This window comes from Callorhinchus milii, unplaced genomic scaffold (assembly GCF_018977255.1).
Source record: "Callorhinchus milii isolate IMCB2004 unplaced genomic scaffold, IMCB_Cmil_1.0 Scaffold8, whole genome shotgun sequence".
Taxonomy (NCBI): domain Eukaryota; kingdom Metazoa; phylum Chordata; class Chondrichthyes; order Chimaeriformes; family Callorhinchidae; genus Callorhinchus; species Callorhinchus milii.
The window spans coordinates 20,932,063-20,953,161 of NW_024704749.1; the positions used below are offsets into that span (position 1 = coordinate 20,932,063).

At 42.2% G+C, this 21,099-nt stretch overlaps 1 protein-coding gene across 3 annotated transcripts; it reads left to right on the plus strand.

The window, feature by feature from the left end:
- The first annotated feature begins 47 nt into the window (after positions 1 to 47).
- Positions 48 to 19,276, plus strand: rbm18 (RNA binding motif protein 18). 3 transcript variants are annotated; one of them, XM_042337740.1, is made up of 6 exons: positions 48 to 147; positions 1,925 to 2,043; positions 8,131 to 8,257; positions 13,349 to 13,435; positions 15,921 to 16,009; positions 18,066 to 19,276. In XM_042337740.1, the coding sequence occupies exons 2-6, from the start codon at positions 1,931 to 1,933 to the stop codon at positions 18,235 to 18,237; spliced, it is 588 nt and encodes a 195-aa protein (XP_042193674.1). In that variant the 5' UTR covers positions 48 to 147; positions 1,925 to 1,930; the 3' UTR covers positions 18,238 to 19,276. The 3 variants fall into 3 exon arrangements, with proteins under 3 accessions (XP_042193674.1, XP_042193673.1, XP_007901007.2); XM_042337739.1 differs by having other exon boundaries at positions 48 to 143; XM_007902816.2 differs by having other exon boundaries at positions 48 to 143; positions 15,924 to 16,009.
- Positions 19,277 to 21,099: the final 1,823 nt, after the last annotated feature.

Consider the following 21,099-nt stretch of genomic DNA (forward strand, 5'->3'; position numbering starts at 1 on the left):
CGCCGGCACCACCCTGGCCGCCGCCGCCGACCGGAAACGGAGCGGGGGGTGGGTCAAAGGTCAGCCGGATGTTTCCGGAGGTGGATGGCGCCGGAGTTCTCGGGGAGGAGATGAGATGAGAGGAGAGTTTGCAGCCGGAGCGGGTAGGTGAGGATTAACGGCCCAGTGAGTCAGCAGGCCGGCCGGCCGCCCGCGGGCTCGCTTCTCCCTCCCCCCCCCCCACTCCCACCACCGTCCTCTCCCGCCAGCGGGAACCCGGTTTGAGGCAAGTTAGGGCACCAGGCCCCAAGCCTCGGAGTCGAGTAAACGACCCAGGCCTCCCCTTCGGTTCGTTTCATTGACCAGCAGCGGCTCGCCCCCTTTCAGGCACGAACCAGGCTGATCCCGGAGCGCAAACCGACTGCATCAGATTGTCCTGTCTCAGTCTGGCAATAACTGAGCTGCTGCTCCTGGAGTTTTGGACATGGATGGAATTTGCCTCAAAGCAGTTTATTTCTAACCAATTTGAACGAAACGGACGCTATCGACTAAACCCAAGTGCAGATGAATCTGAAATTATTTCTGTAATCTTTCCTCCCGATGAGCTGCGTTCCCCCCCTCCCCGATAAACGCCAGAGAAAACCCATCGCCACTCCCTAAGCGTCTCCGAACCAACCCACCCGCTGAGAGTTAGGTCCGCACACATGCTTGGAAAATTCCCTTTGGAATTGGAATGGCACACTTTTTTTCCCCCCAGCGATTGGGGGAAAGTGTGGCACTTCCAATTCCGAACAGAAATTTCCAAGCACGTCCCAGAAAGTATAAAGCCCGGGAATACTCGATCACCCCAACCCCTTGCAAGTTTTGGTTTCAGATGTCCCTGTGCCTGTTTGTCTTGTCGACTTGCAATCTTGATCGGTGGTGAAGCTCACAAAAATGGACAACGACGGCCTTTCGGGGCCTTGGGACGTCCTCCCGACACGAAAGCCGCTAGATAACTGCAAATTATTGTTGTCGCTTGGGTGACGTGCAGGAGGGTGATCTGCACCTGTGAAGCTGGCAACCCAGTAACAGGGAAAAAGAAAGCAAAACACCATTAAGAGGGGAAAAGGAGACTTTGTAAAATGTTTTGAGAAGTTCTGGACATTATAGGAGCTATATCAAATGCAAGGGCTATTATTAAACTATTGGAGGAGTGCAACGTTGTTGGATGAGAACTAAAACCTGACACGACCTGCTTGGATGGATATTAAAGATTCCATGACATTATTTTGAAAAAAGTCATTGTGATGGTCTAAGCCATCGTTCCTTCCTCAACCAGATTCACCAAAAAGAAAAGTTAATTTGTCTGTTTACTCTTTGTGTTGCAATGCTGGCCACATTAGCTGCCACATTTTAGCACATATGTCACTACACAGTAACTAATTGTGGACAGCACCTTGGGATTTTTTTGATGTCAAGACAGGTACCAAATGCACATGTTTATTCACCTCTTTCACGTACAATAGTTCTCCTCTTGTTCATTCTTCTACAACAAAGGAGAAGCTTCTAAAATGCCCCTCTCCTCCAATAACTGGCCATAGGTAGAGAGGCTTTGTTTGGTGGAAGAGAGAGGAGGTAAAATAGAATTTATGGTACAAAAGGATAGGAATGGGGGAAAATTGGAAGTGGTAGCCACTTTTTGCCAGGCGACAAAACTGCCTCATTGTATAAACCGGGTTGGTTCAGCAACTAGCAGGAAAATAACAGTCTAATCTTTCACCATCTGTTTCCATAATAAGGATTAAGAGTAAGCGGAACAGTAATGGCTGAAATTATAATGAGTACAGAATTAGAAGTGTAGTACTTTGGGTGTTGTAGGAGGATAATGACACACAGTTTAAAGTTCAGTGGAAGGACAGAGTCGTTCAATTAAAACTGTACACTTTTTCCATTATTTTTGTAGTGACGTATGGGGACTGAAAATGAATCTCTTCCATTGGAAAATGCTTCTATTCTGTCAGAAAGCTCCTCACAAGAAGGACATCGTCTTTGGATCGGCAATCTGGATTCCAGGCTAACTGAGTAAGTGCAGCGGACCTCAATCCGTACACATGTTCTACTGGGTCCTCCATATACAAAGCTGATATGGAAGCCCACGGTGTAAAAAGGCTAACTTCCCCACAGGAGCTACGTACTCTCATCCTTTTACTCTGCTCTTTTCTTCAGCCCCTTTTATTGCTGTATTGAACCAAGTGTTTACATAACTCCTTTTTACTTTGATGTAATTTATTTGGCCTCACTCGTCACCACTTTTCTGGTAATGCCTATAAACCTCATTTAATCCTACACTTGCCTACAATGTGGGTGTCAAGCAATAGCTTTGTCATCTCAACAGATGGGTGCGTAAGACTAAATTTGAATGCTGCGTTGATCCATTGATTAACTCAAGAAAGAATATCCAAGTCCACTAAAATGGTGTTATAGTAGAACTGATTTATTTATTATTTATAAAAAAAAAGTGGTCATTCAATCCACGACCATGGGACATCACTGTGAGCTCCGGGCCGCTACCCCGTGTGAAGGACGCTACATAAATGCAAGTTGTTGTTGTGAGCAATTGGCTTCTGCATTTCATCCACAAAGTACACAGTCACTACACTTTACAGGATATCCTGTGAAGTGCTTTGAGACATCTCAACGACGTGATAAGGCGCTGTATCAAGTGCAAGGATTATTACTCTTACTATTATATTGAATCCACTGAGGCTTTGTATAATTCTAACGGATAAGTTACTCATATCAGTGCATCATAGTTCAAAGCTGAAGTTAATCATGGTGTAATTTTTAAGTGCACTATTTGCTATCTTATAATCCATATTAAAGTAATCCTGGTTTCTTTTTTCTAAGGGTGACTATTGCAAAGTAACTTTGAAGGAATGTATTTTACAACCTGCGGTATTTTCTAAGTCGAATGGACAAATTGTAATTTAGTGCTGCGATGCAGCTCAGTTCTCAGAGGGATAATTTTGTATTTGGAAGTGTTCCTTTGTATTATTAATTTGAAAAGGTTAATAGTTCTATACTGAACTGAACTGTTCTCAAGCCAAAATGTGCAGAGCAGGTTTTAAGCTGCTATTATTAGACTATACTTCAGCGTTCTTGCTATGACACCAGTGGTAGGGCAGTGTCGAAATAAACTTAGCATTGTTCCTCAGGGTACAATCACTGGTGCCGATTGATTTACCATGTGTGTTTCACTGCTGTTTTATTGCTTTTGGTCTTTGGGATATTATTGTTTGAAAGAAGCCTTGACTGTAATGGCAAAGAGTTTGAATAGGTTGTGGAGGTGCCAGGCGGAAAGCCAAAGGAAGAGGAAAGAGGGGAGAGCTGGGGAGGCTGCTGTTGTGACTCACGTTCACATCAGTGGTCAGGAAGTAGAAAGCAAACCTAGCCAACAGCAACCTGCAAGAGCCACTTCTCTTCAGCTTGTTAATTGTGTCTCCTTGTCACTCTACAGCATGTCTTTGGAGAATACACTTGGGTGCATTTTGGTAATTGGACACAGTGCACTTATCAAGTGGCAGAAAGTCCACAGTCGTGTTCACACGATGTTTGCGATGTCAAACTCCTTTTAGGAGTATTGCTCTTTACTCCCAGTTTATTCAACAAGCGATCGCAGTGACTATAATCTGAAATCTTGGTTTATGCACCTAAACCAACCCATGCTGTCTTGCATTCTGCCTTGAGAGCAACTTAGCCTGTGTGTAAACAAGACGATTTGCATTGAGCAAATAGTTCTCACTTGCCAGGGTCATTCTTTGTAATTGACCTGTTCACAACTACAATGTTTAGGTAATCACCACCTATTTCTGATTATATGTATGCCATCGATCTGCTCCTGTCCACTATCCTCCCACATAATCCTGAAAGTACAGTAATGTACTGCTATTCTCAGATTTTGATGATGATGATGTCTTTTTTAACATAAAGAAGATAGTCAGATATTTAGGACAATGGCAACTCACAGCACCATGGTCCCATGGCAACTTTCTGCCACTTGATAAATGAATTGTGTCCAATTACCAAAATACACTGAAGTGTATTCTTGGCACGGTGGCCATTTAGTCTACTATGCCTGCACAAGATCTCTGAAAGAACCATCCATTTTGCCTCATTCTCCTGCCTTTACCCCACAGCTTTTTATATTTCTTCCATTCGGATGTAGATATTCATACCCTATTGAAAAGGCATCTAAACACAGATCAGTAGTTGGGGGTGGGGTGGGGGAGTAAAGGCTCACTTTAGCCTTAATGCATTTTATTTAGATTTGAGAAGTTTACCGTTTTCCCTGGGGATTTTATTTCTGCAGTTATCGTGTCTTGAATATTGAATTTATGGATTTTAGTTACACTTTTGTAAAGTTTGTGTCCTTTTTTAAAAAAACATAGTCTTCCAGTACACCATGCTACTAGTGACATTGCAGAATGTTTTAGTGTGTGTGTGTAGTGTGAGAATTTCATTCCGTAACCCATAACTCATAAATAAGTTAACAGGATGAAGGCACAGATCATGGCCTTGAGTCACAACCTAAATTAGGAAATGTTTTTGTTGCACTTACCTCCAGAAAAGTGTCTCATGAATAATGCATCGCGCTTTCCCACTTACTGAGAAAGCAGTTAGTACATAAATGAGATGGTTTTACAATACCATATGCAGTCAGAGAAAAGTTGCTATCAGAACCGGTCAAGTGAACAATTTATTTCAAACCATTTTCCTGTCTGTTTTCAATCTACCACCCTTCCCAACTTCCAAACCCCCATGTGACAAATTCGCTTTAGCATGCTTTGCCAGGGATGACTTCTTTTAGTATTAAGGAGCTTTAGTAGCCAGCTACCATTGATGGACCCTTAAATTTGATGGGAGTTTAAGCTTCTATATATCTAGATTATCTGTAACCTTCTGCCATTCTCAACTCATATTTTCTGTTGTACATTTGCCCGCTCCCGCCCTCCCATCCCTCCATGGGAAAGCTAAATACGAATGTGCCGAGAGTCACAGTAAGAAGGGTATGTGAAGGTCACAGCCAGAGGGAAAATAAGGGAAGCTGTTAATTTGCCCAGAAAAACGGCTGCACCCAGATTATTTCAATATTGCTGCCAGACTGTTCAAGTCAAATACCATCTATTGTTTCTGAAAAGGATATTGGCGATTCCCTTTGAGTAGTAAAGAATGGCTTCCAAGTTCACAAAAATTACTAAAATGGAACTTTATAGGAAGGTCAATGGTAACGTTCAGCTAAAGTACTAAAGGTTTACAGAATGGTGTTTTTCCACTAGTAACAAATAGTCTGTCCAGGTACAGGACCTAAAGTGCATGATCTTGAAATTGCATGAAAAATTTGTCTAATAAGCAAACACACGGAATTATGATTACAGGAGGGGTTCAGAGCAAAGGTCCACTTACACACACAGACAAATCGCTTTGAACTTTGGCAGAAAACTGGGTTTAAATTGCTCATCTGATAATAATAACCGTTGCATTTGATATAGCGCCTCATCACATTGTTGAAACGTCTCAAAGTGCTTCACAGAATATGTTATGGAGTGACTGTGTATTTTGTGGGTGAATGAGTATGCTTTTCCCTTGAATCTGTTGACCTACGGTTCCTCATTCCCTCTGTTCTGCCATCAGTGGCTGAAATCCTCCGACAAAATACCTTTATCTACTTCTCTCTCTGCCTTGAAACCCCTATTAAAAACCTATCTCTTTGACTATGCCTTTAGCCAACACCCTTAAATTCTCCTCCTCCCAGCTCTTTATCGTCTCTGTGAAGTGCTCTGTCCTACGTGAAAAAGTGCCAGTACACATTGATCCATTCACTTAAACATTGACATGTCATAAATTGGGTTAATATCTGGATTATTTTTTCTGTTAAATTACAAGGTATCTCTTAGCTTTTCAAACTCATTGTTCGTCAAAAGTGCCTTTTAAAGTGCCGTGCACCCAATGCATTTGTTAGGTTTTTGTGGTCCAATATTCACGCTGCATTATATAGCTACCATTTGCCATATTATACAACAACAACAACTTGAATTTATATAGCGCCCTTCACCCAGGGTAGCATCCTGGAGCTCTTAAACAGCTACTGTACAACGCAGCAGTGTGATCTAGTTTTCACAGTTTGACCAGCTACAGGCAAATTGAGCTTATTGTTCAGAAAGGCTGGGCAAGTTGCTTCATATTTCCCTGGATTCCTCCCAATAGCAAGGTGTAGACAATCCACGTGTCCGGTTTGTGTTTTAACTATTGTAGTGTTACCTCGGCAACAGAGTACTTTGGCAGATTTATCACCCAAATTAAAAGTGACTTTGTTCCAAGACTCTTGATGACTTTTGAAAATGAACTTGCCGGGAACTGCATCTTTATAATATTAATTTGTCGCTTCCAAAAAGCTAAGACTTCACTGTAAAAGTCTCTTCAAAAAATAATCATAATAATTTGGTCGCTCAATCCACCACTGTTTGTGGGACACTGCTGTGTGCAATTGGCTGCTGCTTTTCGCCCACAAAATATACATTCAGTTCACTTCACAGTATATTCTGTTAAGCACTTTGAGACGTCTCGAAGACATGATGAGGTGCTATATCAAATGCAAGGATTATTATTATTTTTAGCGAACTATTGGACTTATTAGAAATCCTCTGCAAAGGTAGAGAGAGCTTTACTCCAACCCTTTCTTATGTTCTCAAAATCTCTCCTCTCCGCCACTGTTAAGCACTCTGAGATGTTGCCTTGCGTGAAGAGCGCTATATAAATGCAAGTTGTTGTTATAACCTATCTGAGATTGGTGCTGACATAATACAAATAGTCAGGGAAGTGAAATGCATGGCATAAAATATTGGTAGAAATTTTCAAGTTTGAAACTCCAATCTTTGGTCTGAGTCAGTTTGCTATAAATTCAGTTATTTGCAGTAAGTGGAATCACCCTGTAATCTGTGGGAAGATGAGGAGGGCATACTACAGTTAGCAGTAATTGACAACCTATAATCAAGATTGATTAATTGGTTTATTAAAAACCTATAATCAAGGAATTGCATTCTCCTACAAACTATACAGTGTTGATGCTTTGTAATAAATCCTGTGAAGAGCTTTGAAACGTCCTCCCGATTTATGATGTACACAGCACAGAAGGAGGCCATTCGGCCCATCGTGCCTGTGCTGACTCTTCAAAAGAGCTATGTTTTTATATGTATGTATATATATATATATATATATTATATAAACTCTCTCTTACCCGATAGCCCTGCAAATTTTTCCTTTTTTGTTCACAGATTTTATCAAACAAGAGGATTATTTGTTATTTATTATTAAACTGAGAACTGCTGAGTTCAGGTGTTACTATACTTACTTACTTACTTACTTACCACTAGCTTCATGTCAGTTTGACGGCCATTGATTTATTTTTCCTCAGTCAAGCGCTGGATTTTCTTCCAGGGGCAGTTATATTCTGGGAACTGCACATAGCAAAATGACTTGTGGGTGTGTTGGAGGGGTCTGGTGTGCATGCCTTGGCGGAGCTGTAGGAAGGAAGTGGATTCAAGAGAAATGAGCCTCAGCGAGCAAAAGTATATATTTTTCCAATTTTAGAGCTTCAAAAAGGGCAGAGAGTTAATGGCAGGACAAGGGTATAAAGCTCAAATCATTGTATTTCTTCGCAGTATCAACCCACTGGAGTGGAAAAAGCATTGTCATCTCATAGTCCTCTCCCTAATATCACTATTCCTTTTCTGAAACCACCTCTGTGTGATTCTAAGAGCAACTTAACACTCCTGGACCCTACCCCGCATGAAGGGCGCTATATAAATGCAAGTTGTTGTTGTTGATTCAGCACAATAATGTTGTGGAACATAATAATAATCATTGGATCAGGTCTCATTTGCACATAGCACAGTGCTGATTATCTAACACGGGCAAGAAGGGTCCCTGTGAGCTGCAATACTTCGCAAGAGGCTAGTTGAGAAAATGTCTCCACTTTGTCACAGCTTCACTGTGCAGGTTTATTGTTCACAAAAAGATGGGAATGACCAGTATTCTTCTAGGGTCCTATTGTCCGGCCTTATGTCGCCCAGTCACAGTTTCACCAAAAGAACTTTTTTGTGTGTTTCACAGATATAACCTCCTAAAGCTGCTCCAGAAGTTTGGAAAAGTAAAGCAGTTCGACTTTCTGTTTCACAAATCGGGTCCGCTCGAGGGGCAACCCAGGGGCTACTGTTTTGTGAACTTTGAAACAAAAGAGGTAAGTAGATTTCCAGCAGGAACAAAATATTGGGCTGACGATTCAAGAGTGTTGTACAAGCATATTTGCAAAGTGCCTGAAGATCTTCCTATTCGACCGTGCCGACAGTCGACAGACTGCCGACCGTGCCGACAGACCCCTTCCCCCCGACTTGGAATCATGCTCCACCATCTGGGACCCTACCCTGCGTGAGAGTCACCGTATAAATGCACATTGTTGTTGCTGTGTTAGGAACACTACTGTGTGCAAGCGGGACTGGCTGTGGCTGTGCGGTTGTGTTAAAAGTAAAAACCTAATCTGAAAAATCCCAGCAATTGGCTTCTTTGTATTGGAGACTGAACTGGACTGATCTGCTGGTGTCCAGTGTGGTAATAATAATCATAATCCTTGCATTTGATAACACCTGGGTTTCTACTTACTGCTAGGTAAACAGAGGCGCGTGGAGTAAGGCTTTGCCTTGACTGGGCCCTTGCGCGTGCGAAGCAAGTGTTCTATCCAATACACTACAATCATTCAGCCCCTCGAGCATGTTCTACCATTTTATAAGATCATGGCTGATCTATACCTCAAGTCTAGTTACCCGCCCTTGTCCAATATCCTTAATGCCCTGACCTAACACATATCTATCTAACCTAACACATATCATATAAATATATACATGTAGATAGCCAAAGCTTTAACTACAAGCACCAAGGTGACTTGCGTGGCTTTATATAGAAAGCTACTTATTGGGCGTTGGTTGGTGCTTTATGTACTGTGCCACATGTTGGTAGGATGCAGATTCTTCATCACCATTCCCATATGGGCACTTTTCCAACCGCATCTTTGCCAACTGGGAAACGAGCCAGGCCCTTTGGCACAAAGGAAACCATGGTCCACAGCCCTGTCTGCTGTGAACTGCCTCTCACACACCAACTAACGACCAGATCAAAAGCAGTATTAGGAACACATTGTACTTTTTTTTCCACACTTTTTCCAAACGATATGTGGCGACATAAAAAGGAAGGGAAGGCCGTAAAGAAAACAAAACACCAAAAGATTGCATTATGAAATCTGTGACGTCTGCTACAGTCCATGTATGGTTTGTAACTGGAAGGAATTTTGATTTATTTTCACGAGTAGATAATGTTATCACCAATGTATCTCATCATTTGACATTAGTGGTCGAATTGTTAATATGGACATCCAACCACAACAACAACTTGCATTTATAATAGCGCCCCTCACGTAGAGTAACGTCTCAGATGACGCAAAGCTAATGAAGGTGGCAGATTCCTGTTTTATTTTCAGTACCAGCCTTTCATTAGGAACTGTATCCAAGACCTTACCTGAAATCCAGATATACAACATCCACTGCCTTATCCCTATCAAGCTCCTTTGTCACACAATCAAAAGAAAATCAGTAAATGACTTTGTCAGGATCTCCCCTTCATAAATCCATATTGGCTATCTTTTATCATTTTATTACTGTCCAGTTACTCCACGATCATTTTAACAAGAGTCTCCATAACTTTACCCACAATGGACATCAAACTCACTGGTCTGTAGTTTCCTGAAACACTTTTACTACCTCTTTTTTTAAAAATGGGAGTAACATCTACCTTTCTCCAGTCCCCAGACGCCTCTACAGTATCCAGTGATTTGTGAAAGTAGCACTAGAGCTCATCTATCTTTGCAAGCCTGGGCTGAGCGGGCTGCATTTGTGCTTTCTGTCTGCCATCAGCGAACTAGCTAGTGCTTTTAAACTAAATCAAATCTCAGAAAACATAGGTGGAAGGCAAGCATATTGTACACACAACAGTTCTACTCGGAATTCTGTGAAGCACTTTGGGACGTCCTCCCGACGTGAAAAGCGCTATATCAAATGCAAGGATTATTATTATTATAATAAACTGAGTGCAAGTAAGGTATCCGTTCGGACCAAGGCTTCAAATAATAAGTGAGCGTAGTGTCCGTGGTCACCAAATATATAGTCAATTTACTTTGAGGTGTATTCTGTGAAGCGCTTTGAGATGTCTCAACGACGTGATAAGACACTATATCAAATGCAAGGATTATTATTAATAGATAGTTGCCCAGAACACTGAACACGAGGCAAGGTTTTCTTTTTGCTTGTTACCGCTTCAGCCCTAACGTTTGACCCTGAGTATTTTTCTGTTGTAACTCCCTTCCTCTCCTCTGGGACATACTGTTGCTCTTAATAAGACGCAGTCGCGTTTTCACTTATATTAAAAAAAACCTTCAATGTGGAGAGTTTTAGACATAGTGAGCGATTTTGATTTACCACGTCACTTTAACGAGTCCTGCTGACTATTGTTGTTTCCTTCCCTTCGAACCCACCCCCAACTCCTCTCGCTCACTTACTTGCATTAAACAAGAGGGTTTTTTAATAGAAGGTTTACCGCACAAATGACCCAAATGCCATTAAGTGGCGTCTGTTAAGCAAAAATTAACCATATTTTAAAATCTCAGTGCCACACTCACAGAATATCATATTTTCTATTTTTGATGAGTTTGCTTAACTCCTCCCCCCCCCCCCTCCCCATCACCCCCAGGCAAAATCACTGCATCCTGTTTCTAATTTCTGGCGAGACTCCTGTGGTAGAGTAAGCGTTTTACAAAGGGATAGGATTGCCTAAGACTGCAGAGGAGCAAGAATAATTCTGTGAACTGTTCGAATAAACAGGAACTTTCTACCAGCAATTGCTTTGCTCTACTGGCTTTTAATCTATTAAAAAACAATCCAGCTTTAATACTAGATGCGGGTACCACTAATAGCCTTTGAATGCTTTTAAATCCTCCCTCATCTCCTTCAAGGCATGTCTCAAGACCCTCCTCTTCGACCGCACCTTCAACCGCCCTCCTACCCCTACCCTCCCTGCCCTCCACCTCCTGCTTGGGTCCAAATCCCTGACTGTCCAGCGTCTTGGGACGTCCTCCCAACGTGAAATGCGCTACGTAAATGTAATTTGTCGTTGTTGAGTACTTTCCGTAACTTTCTGACTGTGCAATGCGTCACCTTTGCAATTCCTTTGAGATGGGTACCAGTACAGTATTTTGTATGGTATCAGTGTTACACTGTACTTCTGAACTCTTTTTCTGCTTTCCGCTCATTGTTTATCAATTCGTATGTCATTTTTTTGAAAACATAAATACTAAAAATATGTAACGGAAACTTCCTGAATGAACGTCTTAACTTTGTAAATTCACAGCGGAGTCTGGCCAAAAGGGCAGAGTTATTTACTCCCATCTTTTGACCTGTTAAACTGGCTGCTCAACAACAGATTAGTATCGGGGGTGGTAGAGCTGTGAAATCGTGTGAAGTTTGTGGCCTGGCAGAAAAAACAATTCTAATCACTCATAGCTTAAATACTACCTGTGACATGAGCTGGATGTGCGGATAGGAGGAAGTAATATAATAGGGCTGCTATACTGTTATACTAAGTTTTCATCCTTTTTTTTATGATCTGGAGATTGCCTGGATTCTAAGTGGAATTGTCACACCTGATCCTTTCTTCTCAGTGAGATTTTCTCAACATGGAGTGATTCAATAGTAATAATAATTGTTGCATTTTATACAGCACCTTATCACATCTTTGAGACGTCTCAAAGGGCCTCACAGAATATACTGTAAAGTGAATTGATTGCATATAATGTTGGCGAAACACGGCAGCCAATTGTGCAAAGTCCCACAAGCAATGGTGGATTGAGTGCCCAATAATTATTATTTTTTGGAAAGGATTATTACCCCCGGAAAAGCGATCCGCCAATCTACAACCGGGTTCCTAATGACTGCTAGGTAAACCGAGTAAGAAGACAAGCCCAATGTTTCACCCTGCCTGGGAATTAAACCCCGGTCTTCTCGCTTGCGAGGCGATTGCTCTAACCACTGAGCTACAGGACTCCAGAGTCAGATTCAAGGCTTTGGAATTCACACCTAGCCCAACTGTTTGAGCTGTGGAGTGCATAGCCAGGCTGCAACAACCCAGGGGTTAAGATGACATCCTAAACCATGATTGAAACTCGAGTGCTTTGTGATTGTTGTCTGAGCTTCGAGATTACGTTACAGCCCCATCACTCTTAACCGTACTTCGTATAATTGAGTGGTGGGTTATTTTTGTACTTTGAGTGATTGCAAAATCCACTGCCAATGTTTCCCACGGTGGCCTTCTGAAAGCGCTAGTCGTTGCATTGTGACGCAGGTCAGATTAAGACTGGACACAACTATGGTTTTGTATCCAAAGTCCTTGGATGTTTTGGATCAAATCAATGGGACAAATAGCTAATGATAATAGCAATGTGTCCAAAAAAAAATGACCTGGCCACTTGTACGTTTGATTTTCTTAAGTGTATTTTTAGCTGAAAGCTCCAGTTGAGTTGATCATAAGTATTCGCTGGGGATGGCGAAGATTGGCAATGTGATTTAAAACCCAGACCTGGCTCTCCTGTGCATCTAGGAAATTGTAAGGTTAAAAGATAAATAAACTTTATAAACTTACAAAGGTTTAAATGGATTTTTACATGAATCTGTACCATTTTCTTACTGCAGATCATTCACTTTGATTTTCTTCCTTAAGCTGCTGCTCAAAATATTTTAAAGTGAATTGTTGAATCCCTTCCTAATTTGACACTTGCTCGTCTTTGCAACCAACCTTACAAACTTACAGATTTGAACTCTCCTTACCAGCCCTGTACCTAGTTATTGTGTGCCCTGTCATCATCACAAGTATTTTTAACCTGCCCGTGTGTCAGTCTTAGACATTTTTAACATGTGCTGTCGATTAGCAATCATTTTGAGATGTGTTGGAAACCTGTTAGCGCTATATCAAATGCAAGGATTATTATTATTATCATCACAGATGAGTAATTACATATTTTTAGTATGTATTATTATTTTAGAGGTGAATCTACACTGTATTTTTTATTGACCTGGTTCAGTTGTCCTTTCAGGAATGGGTCTGTCAGAACAAGCCTCGTATAAATTTTGCATCACCTCCCTGCTCTTGTATTCAGTGTAAAACCTCGAATAGTCAGATAATTTACATTAGAGATTGAGCTGGATTAGAACTCTTTCCGCTTTTCTTTCCGTAGGAAGCCGAACGGGCCATTCAGTGTTTAAATGGTAAACTCGCCCTTTCGAAGAAGCTGGTGGTGCGCTGGGCACACGCACAAATGAAGGTAAGACATCGTTGCTGATCCTTCAGTGTTTCTCGGCTGCTGTGTCTCTCTCTCTCTCTCTCTCTCTGTGCCATGTGAAGCGAGCAGTCAGTCAATGAGTTGAGTGGGAGTTGGATCCAGGGGTGACACATGTACACACACTACACCCCACCCCATTCCCGCAGACACGCGCACGCACATACACACACACACTCTCCATCGTGCATGCATCAGGATGTACAAGGAGAACGCGTCTTAAATTAACCTGCTCTCCCCCCCCCCCCCCCCCCCGCCTACGAGTAGTGATGGGGGTTAGGTTAGTAGCATTGAGACTTGCCGGTTGCTTGAATTAATATCAAGTCGTTTGCCACCCCACCCCCAACATAGAAGAAACCCTGTGCCTGGAGCCAGGGAATTTTGGCTTCCGTTTCTTAAGCGGAGATTTTAATCGAATTGAAAATCTCTTTGTGTAGGAGAGCAGCTTGGGTTACTATGAAACAGCAGGTCTCTGAGCAGAGTTTGTTTCTGACGCGTACAGTACAGTTAATTGCAACCGTCAGAACGGCCTGATCAGGAGCGATCTCGTCGGGATTTCTATCAGGAGCACTGCCCTGCGAATAATGGAGGACATTGTACAGTCTTGAATTATGACGTGCATCTCGGGTAGGTCGAGAGGGAGGGAGGGAGCGGTGGGGATGGGTGGAGAGAGAGAGATGAAGAGAAGGGATCCTGGTTATTTTCATAAAAGCTACAAGGGCAGGGAGTAGTTAACAGCTGCAAGACATTTCAAAAGTTCCGCCTAGAAAGTTTGAACCAAGGCCAAACTAAACATTTCTGCGGAAGTTGAGCCAAGCCTGCTGATGCTGTCCTGAGCTGCAGGGCCTCCTGCAACAAGGAGCACGGACCCTGGTGTATAAGTTTCAGGGTGGGGAAGATGACTGCTGAGATGAAACTTGCGGTAACTATAGTAACACAGATTTTCCACATCCCCGTTCCCCCCCCCCCCCCCCCCCAACCAAAAAAAAAATTGTGTGCACTGCCTTGGCAGAGACACATACTGGTTATTTTAAACGTCTCTCGCTTGGGTCCTCCTGCAGCTCCGTTCTCTGTTTGGTCCTGTGGTATTTGGGGAATTTCCGAAGCAATTTGATGTGTGCGGCTACTCCAGTCCCCGTGATACCCGCCCGCAACCCCATAAATCACGGCATCGCTCCGGCAATCCACTCCTCCGACAGCAGATCGGATCCCCGTGGAGTTCCCGCAGGTCAGCGCGGAGTATTTCCCGCTAGCGGAAGGCGTTCCCGATTGCTCGGGGTGGATTCCTGACTAAGAAGTCTCGCAGATTAGACCCTCTTTCATCCCCCCTGCCCTCCCTTGCCCTCGCACCCCCCGCACTCTTAACAAGAAATGAATGAGAATTGCCGAAAGCATCGGCCGAACAATTCCTATTAATCCTAGTTTTTAGAATTACGTACCATCGTAAGGGTGTGTTTGAGTCGATCGGTTTGTACGTCACAATTCGTTGGATGATGGAACAGAGACTAGATAATGTATCGGATCATTTTTTTTCACAAAGAGGCAAATGAAGTTGTAGAATTTGTTCAGAACACTAGATGTTTCACTGCAGACTGCAATCTTGACTGCATGAGTGGCGCTATATAAATGTAATACGTTGTTGTTGGTGTGCCCATTAAAAGCGACCTCCTCTATCCTAACCCACAAACGCATTATAAGGATATCCTGTTGAAAACGTGCCTGTTTTTTTTATTTCACTGTGTTGCTTTCGTTCGTCTTTCAATAAAATTTGGGTTACAGACAAAATACTTTTCCAGGTACTTAAACGAGTAAATGAAGCAAAGTATTCGCTTACCTCAGCTGTGAAAATACGCTCTCCAAGGTTTAATACTCGTGGTAGATGCGTTGCAAAGATTACCCGCCTCCGTCCTCTTAAGTGTGTGGAACATGGCCACTGCCAATTTACCACTCACTTGCACAGGGCTTTAAATGTCGAAGCCTTTACTTCTCGAGTCCTAATTAACATTTGTTCGGCTCAGCGTAAAAACGGAGACCAATCACGTACTGCTCGGGACTGATTCACACTTATCATATTTCATCGCTGTCATTGATGATGATAATAGTAATATTATAATAATCTTTGCATTTGATATAGCACTTCATCACGTCGTCAAGAAGTCTCGAAGCACTTCACAGGATACGCTGTAAAGCGTTAGCGACTGTGTATTTTGTAGGCGAAACGCAGCAGCCGATTGCGCACAGCAGTGTCCCACAAATTGATGCTCCTGGCAAGCAGTGCATGTGCATTGGCAGGAATTCTGTGCAGCAAGGCTTGCATACCTTTTCGTCCAACTTCCTTTTGCTTTCGGCCTCTGCAACCTCTTCACAAAGGAGGTCCCAAATTCAGGGTGTGTGTTTATTTTTAACCACCGATGTGCACACGTGAGTGCAAAAAAAAACAAAGTTTATTGTCTTTGTTATGTTTTCCAAGCAGAGGTACGATTCGTTCAAAAATGACAAGGTGCTTCCGATCAGTCTGGATCCATCGTCGAGCACTGAGCCAGCCCAGTCCAACCTCAGGTAAAGTGGAGATCGATTTCCGTTGAGGTGAAAGAGTCGCCGAGACAGTAAAGTTTGCAGAAGTGAAACTGTTCCCTTTAATGTTGTATTTTGCTTTAAAATAGCTCAAGAGCAAGGCTATGGGGAAAGAGCGGAGCAGTGGGACTAATTAGATTGCTCTTTCAAAGAGCTGGCACAGGCACAATAGGCCGAATGGTCTCCTTCTGTGCTGTAGGATTCTACGAAGAGTGCTGTTAAGTGCTCCGAGATGCTATCCCACATGAAGGCCGCTTCTCTAAATGCGAGCTGTTGTTGTTGAAGAGTGTCTATAGTTAACGACTTTTTTTTAGTAAATTTATTAACAACCAGTTACTAAATTTGACTGTATTTTTCTCTCTTTCCTGGCCCCCACCCCCCCCACACACACACATACACTACATACACACACATGCACACGTATAAGCCTTGACACCTGATCTGTTTTTTAAATGGTACCTGTGTATTTTGTGTCCCCAGCGTAAAAACCATTGCAACTTTGAGTTAAACAAACCGCCCATTATGCTTAGCCTTGCCTCTGGCTGGCCCGTGAATGCAGTGAAAGTTCAACCTGGGTAACGGTTATGTTAAACCCAGTCTTTAATAATAATATTATAATAATCCTTGCATTTGATGCATCACGCCCTATCACGTCAGTGAGACGTCTCAAAGCGCTTCACAGAATATACTGTTAAGTGAATTGACTATATATTGTGTGGGCGAAATGCAGCAGCCAATTCCGCACAGCAGTGTCCCACAAACAGTTATGGATTGAGTGTGTTTTTGGAGGGATTATTACCCCCGGAAAGTTATCTGCCAATTGACTAACATATGGGTACCTACTTACTGCTAAGTAAACAGAGGTATGTAGAGTAAGGAAACTTACACTCTGTAGGTTTCACTCTGCAAACGGGTAAAACGATCGTGAACATATTGGGACCTTGGGCTGAGTTGCTGGGAGTCCAGGGTTACCAGACATGTCAATTGTGAGAGCATCCCCCAATCAGGTTTACTTACAAGAGTTTAGGAAGTTTATAGCTGTTTGGAAATAAGAAAGGAGTGAGGGAAATAGGAAGAAAGCTTGCACAGATGTAACTTGCACTGCAAGGTGAGGGAACATCTGCAACAAGCCCTAAAATAGGACAGACTTGGTCAGCTCTAGCGTGAGAATGTTTTTCAGGCCAAGGTTACATCCTGTGACTTTTATTTCATCTCCTGTGCTGACTCTGTTCAGCCCCGAGTGTGAGGTGGTGGGTTCTGTTCTGCCCCCACGGCTGACGAGGATGTATTGCAAACGGTGCTTGTTAGCACAGGAAGAGCACAGAAAGTTTTGTTAATAAAAAAAATTAAACTTAGATAAACGCTTGAAAAAAGAAGGCATATTAAAGTATATTCGCCCACAAAATACACAGCCACTCCACTTCACAATACATCCTGTGAAGCGTTTTGAGATGACTCAACGATGTGATTAGGTGCTATATCAAATGCAAGGATTATTATTATTGTTATCACTATTATTGATGAGCGGGAGAGTGGGATTGGATTAGATGACTCGTGGAGAAATACATCAACGCAGATTCGGTGGCTGAACGGCCTGTTTCTGTGCTGTAACATTGTATGATTTTTCTTTACGTTTGTAGAAATCTAGGAAAGAAGGAAATTTGTGCCGCAATGGAATTAAAGGCTGATTACAATGATGCCTTGTGTATCTATCACAATGGCGATTTATGAAAACCCATTCTTTCGTGCATTTAATGCAACACTTTTCTATTTTTTTCTTTTTTTAAAAAAAAGACTTTTTCATAAGCTGTGTTGTACTGCTACATATCAATGGAACCAGAGAAGGAAGCAGGAATGTTTATTTTGATGCATTCGCCGAAAGACTTTGGCAAATAATATGTTGAAACCATTTTAATGAAGAGCAGACCTGGTGATTTCGGAAAGTCCATTTGCCATTGATTTCTCAAAGCTCTCGAGTCATGTCCTAATGTCTCTATCTCTCTCTCTTTCTCTCTCTCTCTCTCTCTCTCTCTCTCCGCAGCATCAGTGCAAAAATAAAAGCAATCGAAACCAAACTTAAAATGATGGCTGACAATCCAGATGCGGAATACAAAGGGCCCCCACCTTACACGTACAATAGGACCACAGACAAAAAAGCGTCTGGCAAGTCACGGACTGCTCCCTACACGAGACTTTCTCGCAAACCCACGTAATGATTAACACCAGGGAAGGAAAAAAAACACGACACTTTCGTAATCATTTATCTCCGTACGACTTTCAGCGTCGCTGCAGAACCTGCCAAATCCCCGTGCAGCGACTTAAAGGTTTTCACGACCTCTTTTTTTTTCTCCTTTTTTTGTAATAAAAAAAATTCTTTCAAGCCGTTTCTGTCTCTATAAGTAAATTCAAACGGGCGCCGGCGGAGTCAACGGGACCGAGCAGTCTCCTCTCCATCTCTTGCTCGTTCGGGGAAACACTCGCTGGATTTGGAGCATCGATCGTGTCTGTGGTTTTGTCAGTGGGGAAGCGAACGAAAAATAAAAACACACTGCGAATGTACGGATGCACAGACCAGACCCGTCTTAATCTGCAACGAGCTTCACAGTAAGTCCGAGTGCTGCAGATTCTTGGGCGTTCTTTTTACCCTAAGCTATACTTCGAATTAAGTGTCACTGCAGGAAACAATCTCGATATTTGTGAGTGAATATCCTAGAGTTTTACAGCACACAAAGGGAGGGCATTCAGCCCATCAAGCCTGTGCTGGCTCTCTGAAAAAGCTATCCTCTGCGTCCCTTGCTCTGTCCTATTTTTTTTTGGGGGGGGGGTCAACTGAGTATCTGACATGTGCAGAAACCCATCACCAGGCTTAAGGGTAACCTCATAACTCCTTTATATGTAATGTTCGTTTTAAGTATCAAATCCAACCCTCCACCCCCCCCCCCCCCCGACCTTTAGTTACCAGTTTGTACTGCTTGATTCTCTTACTGTTTCGCCCACAAAATATACAGTCACTCTAGTATATTCTGTGAAGCGTTTTGAGATGTCTCAACGATGTGATAAGGCGCTATATCAAATGCAAGGATTATTATTTTATGTGCTGATGGTAAACTACGCTGAGAGCAACGTACTTGCAAACCAGGTTCAGAAAAGTGCTGTGAATTGTTGTAAAATGCGACTGGATTACAATTTTTTTTTAAACTCGCTTGGTTTTGTACTGTTAAATATGTGATCCTAATAAATGTGGAAAGGAAAGACTGATGGTTTATTTGAATTGCATTTTAGCATGCTAAATGTGTAGCATTCTGAAATATTTTTTGCTTCATATCAAGTCAATCCAATTTTTTACACAAATTTGTGTGGGGGTAATAATCCCTTTAAAAAATACATTTTAAAAAATAATAATAATTTGATCACTTAATCCACGACTGTTTGGGGAGGACACTGCTGCGTGCAATTGGCTGCTGCGTTTTGCCCATAAAATATACAGTCAATTCATTTTACAGTATATTCTTTGAGACGTCTCAAAGGCATGATAAGGCGCCATATCAAATGCAAGGATTATTATATTATTGTAACTCACAGATCTCTGTTTCCCCGCCTCACTTCCTATGGATCAATAACGTTTTTAATATTATTTTTCTTCACATACTACAATATGCACTTACAATTGTCAGGTATATAAAGGTCACCACAGTAAATTCAGCACTGAAATGTTTGTGTATATATACATATATATTTGTGCATATTGAAACGTTTCTGCATATTTGGGGGAAAAAATTTGGCGAAGCAACCCGAAACTTTTCAGTGAGCGTCACTAATGTGACCTCTTCACTGCGATTAGTTTTGCTGATTTGTAACTCGGCTTGACAGGCTGGGGCGGTGGTATGTTCACTGCTTGAAGCAGTGTTTATGATAGATTCCACCCCCCCCCACACCCCCCCCCCCCCCCCCCCCAACCCAACCCACTCCACTCCGCTAGAGAGAGCTTTCTCTTTTACAGTGCTTGCAAAACGAAATATCCTGGCCAAGTGGTATGCCCTTCCTTCAAGCACCAGTATAGTTGCCAGTATAGTTGTGCAACGTAGTTATGTGAAAACTGGGTTTGGAATTACAGTAAACCTCACAGAAGTCTTATCAGTTGGACCATATAATTAATAGGACTTATGCAAAGTATGAGTTATGTGCAGATGTACGACTTAGGCAATTATATGATTTATACAGATTTGAATTGTGCAAGTTTTACTCTATTGAGAAAAACACCAGTGAATTATTACAGAGCTCAGTCACCAGTTCTAAGTGGAGTCCTGTAGCTCAGTGGTTAGAACACTCGCTTTGCAAGCGAGAGACCTGAGTTCAATTCCAGGCAGAGGGCGAAACCTTGGGCAAGTTTCCTTACTCCACACAGAGCCTAATAATAATCCCTCCAAAAACCAAAAACAATAATAAATTGGTCATTTTCAATCTACGACTGTTTGTGGGACATTGCTGTGCGCAATTGGCTGCCGCGTTCGCCCTCAAATATACAGTCAATTCACTTTACAGTATATTCTGTGAAGCGCTTTGGGACGTCCTCTCGACGTGAAAAGCGCTATATCAAATGCAAGGATTATTATTATTATTATTATTAAAGTTACACGAGCTCAAGTTAAGTCTTTTTCGAGGACAGCTTTTTCTCTCAGCACCAGTGAGTATTTTCTACTTGTTTAGACCAAACCAACTCAGTCTTAGGAACCAGCTGACTGTATCCCCATCATCTTGCCCAGGTCTTTTCTGTACAAATCTCAGCCCGAATTAAACCCTCACTGGAAAGAAAACAGCTGAATTGTGGAATTGTGTTGTAAATTATCACGTTTAGTTGGGGCGGGGAACACAGTTTTATATTTGTAGTCTGAAATTTTGTCTTTCTCTCCCACCAACCCCAAGAGATCAATTTAGAAACTACTTTTATGTGCTCAACTTTGACTTACAGGTGAATCTATTCTGAAGACTTTAATTAGTGATTGTGGGAAAAAAAAGTTGTGAAACACTTTACCATTTAAGAGTTACAGTACTACACACTGCAGTGTAAGGTGTAA

Coding starts and splice junctions, on each gene's coding strand:
- rbm18 (XM_042337740.1), top strand. CDS start 1,931: ATGGGGACTGAAAATGAATCTCTTCCATTGGAAAATGCTTCTATTCTG. Junction 13,436..15,920: donor GGGCACACGCACAAATGAAG/GTAAGACATCGT, acceptor ATGTTTTCCAAG/CAGAGGTACGATTCGTTCAA. Junction 16,010..18,065: donor CCAGCCCAGTCCAACCTCAG/GTAAAGTGGAGA, acceptor CTCTCTCCGCAG/CATCAGTGCAAAAATAAAAG.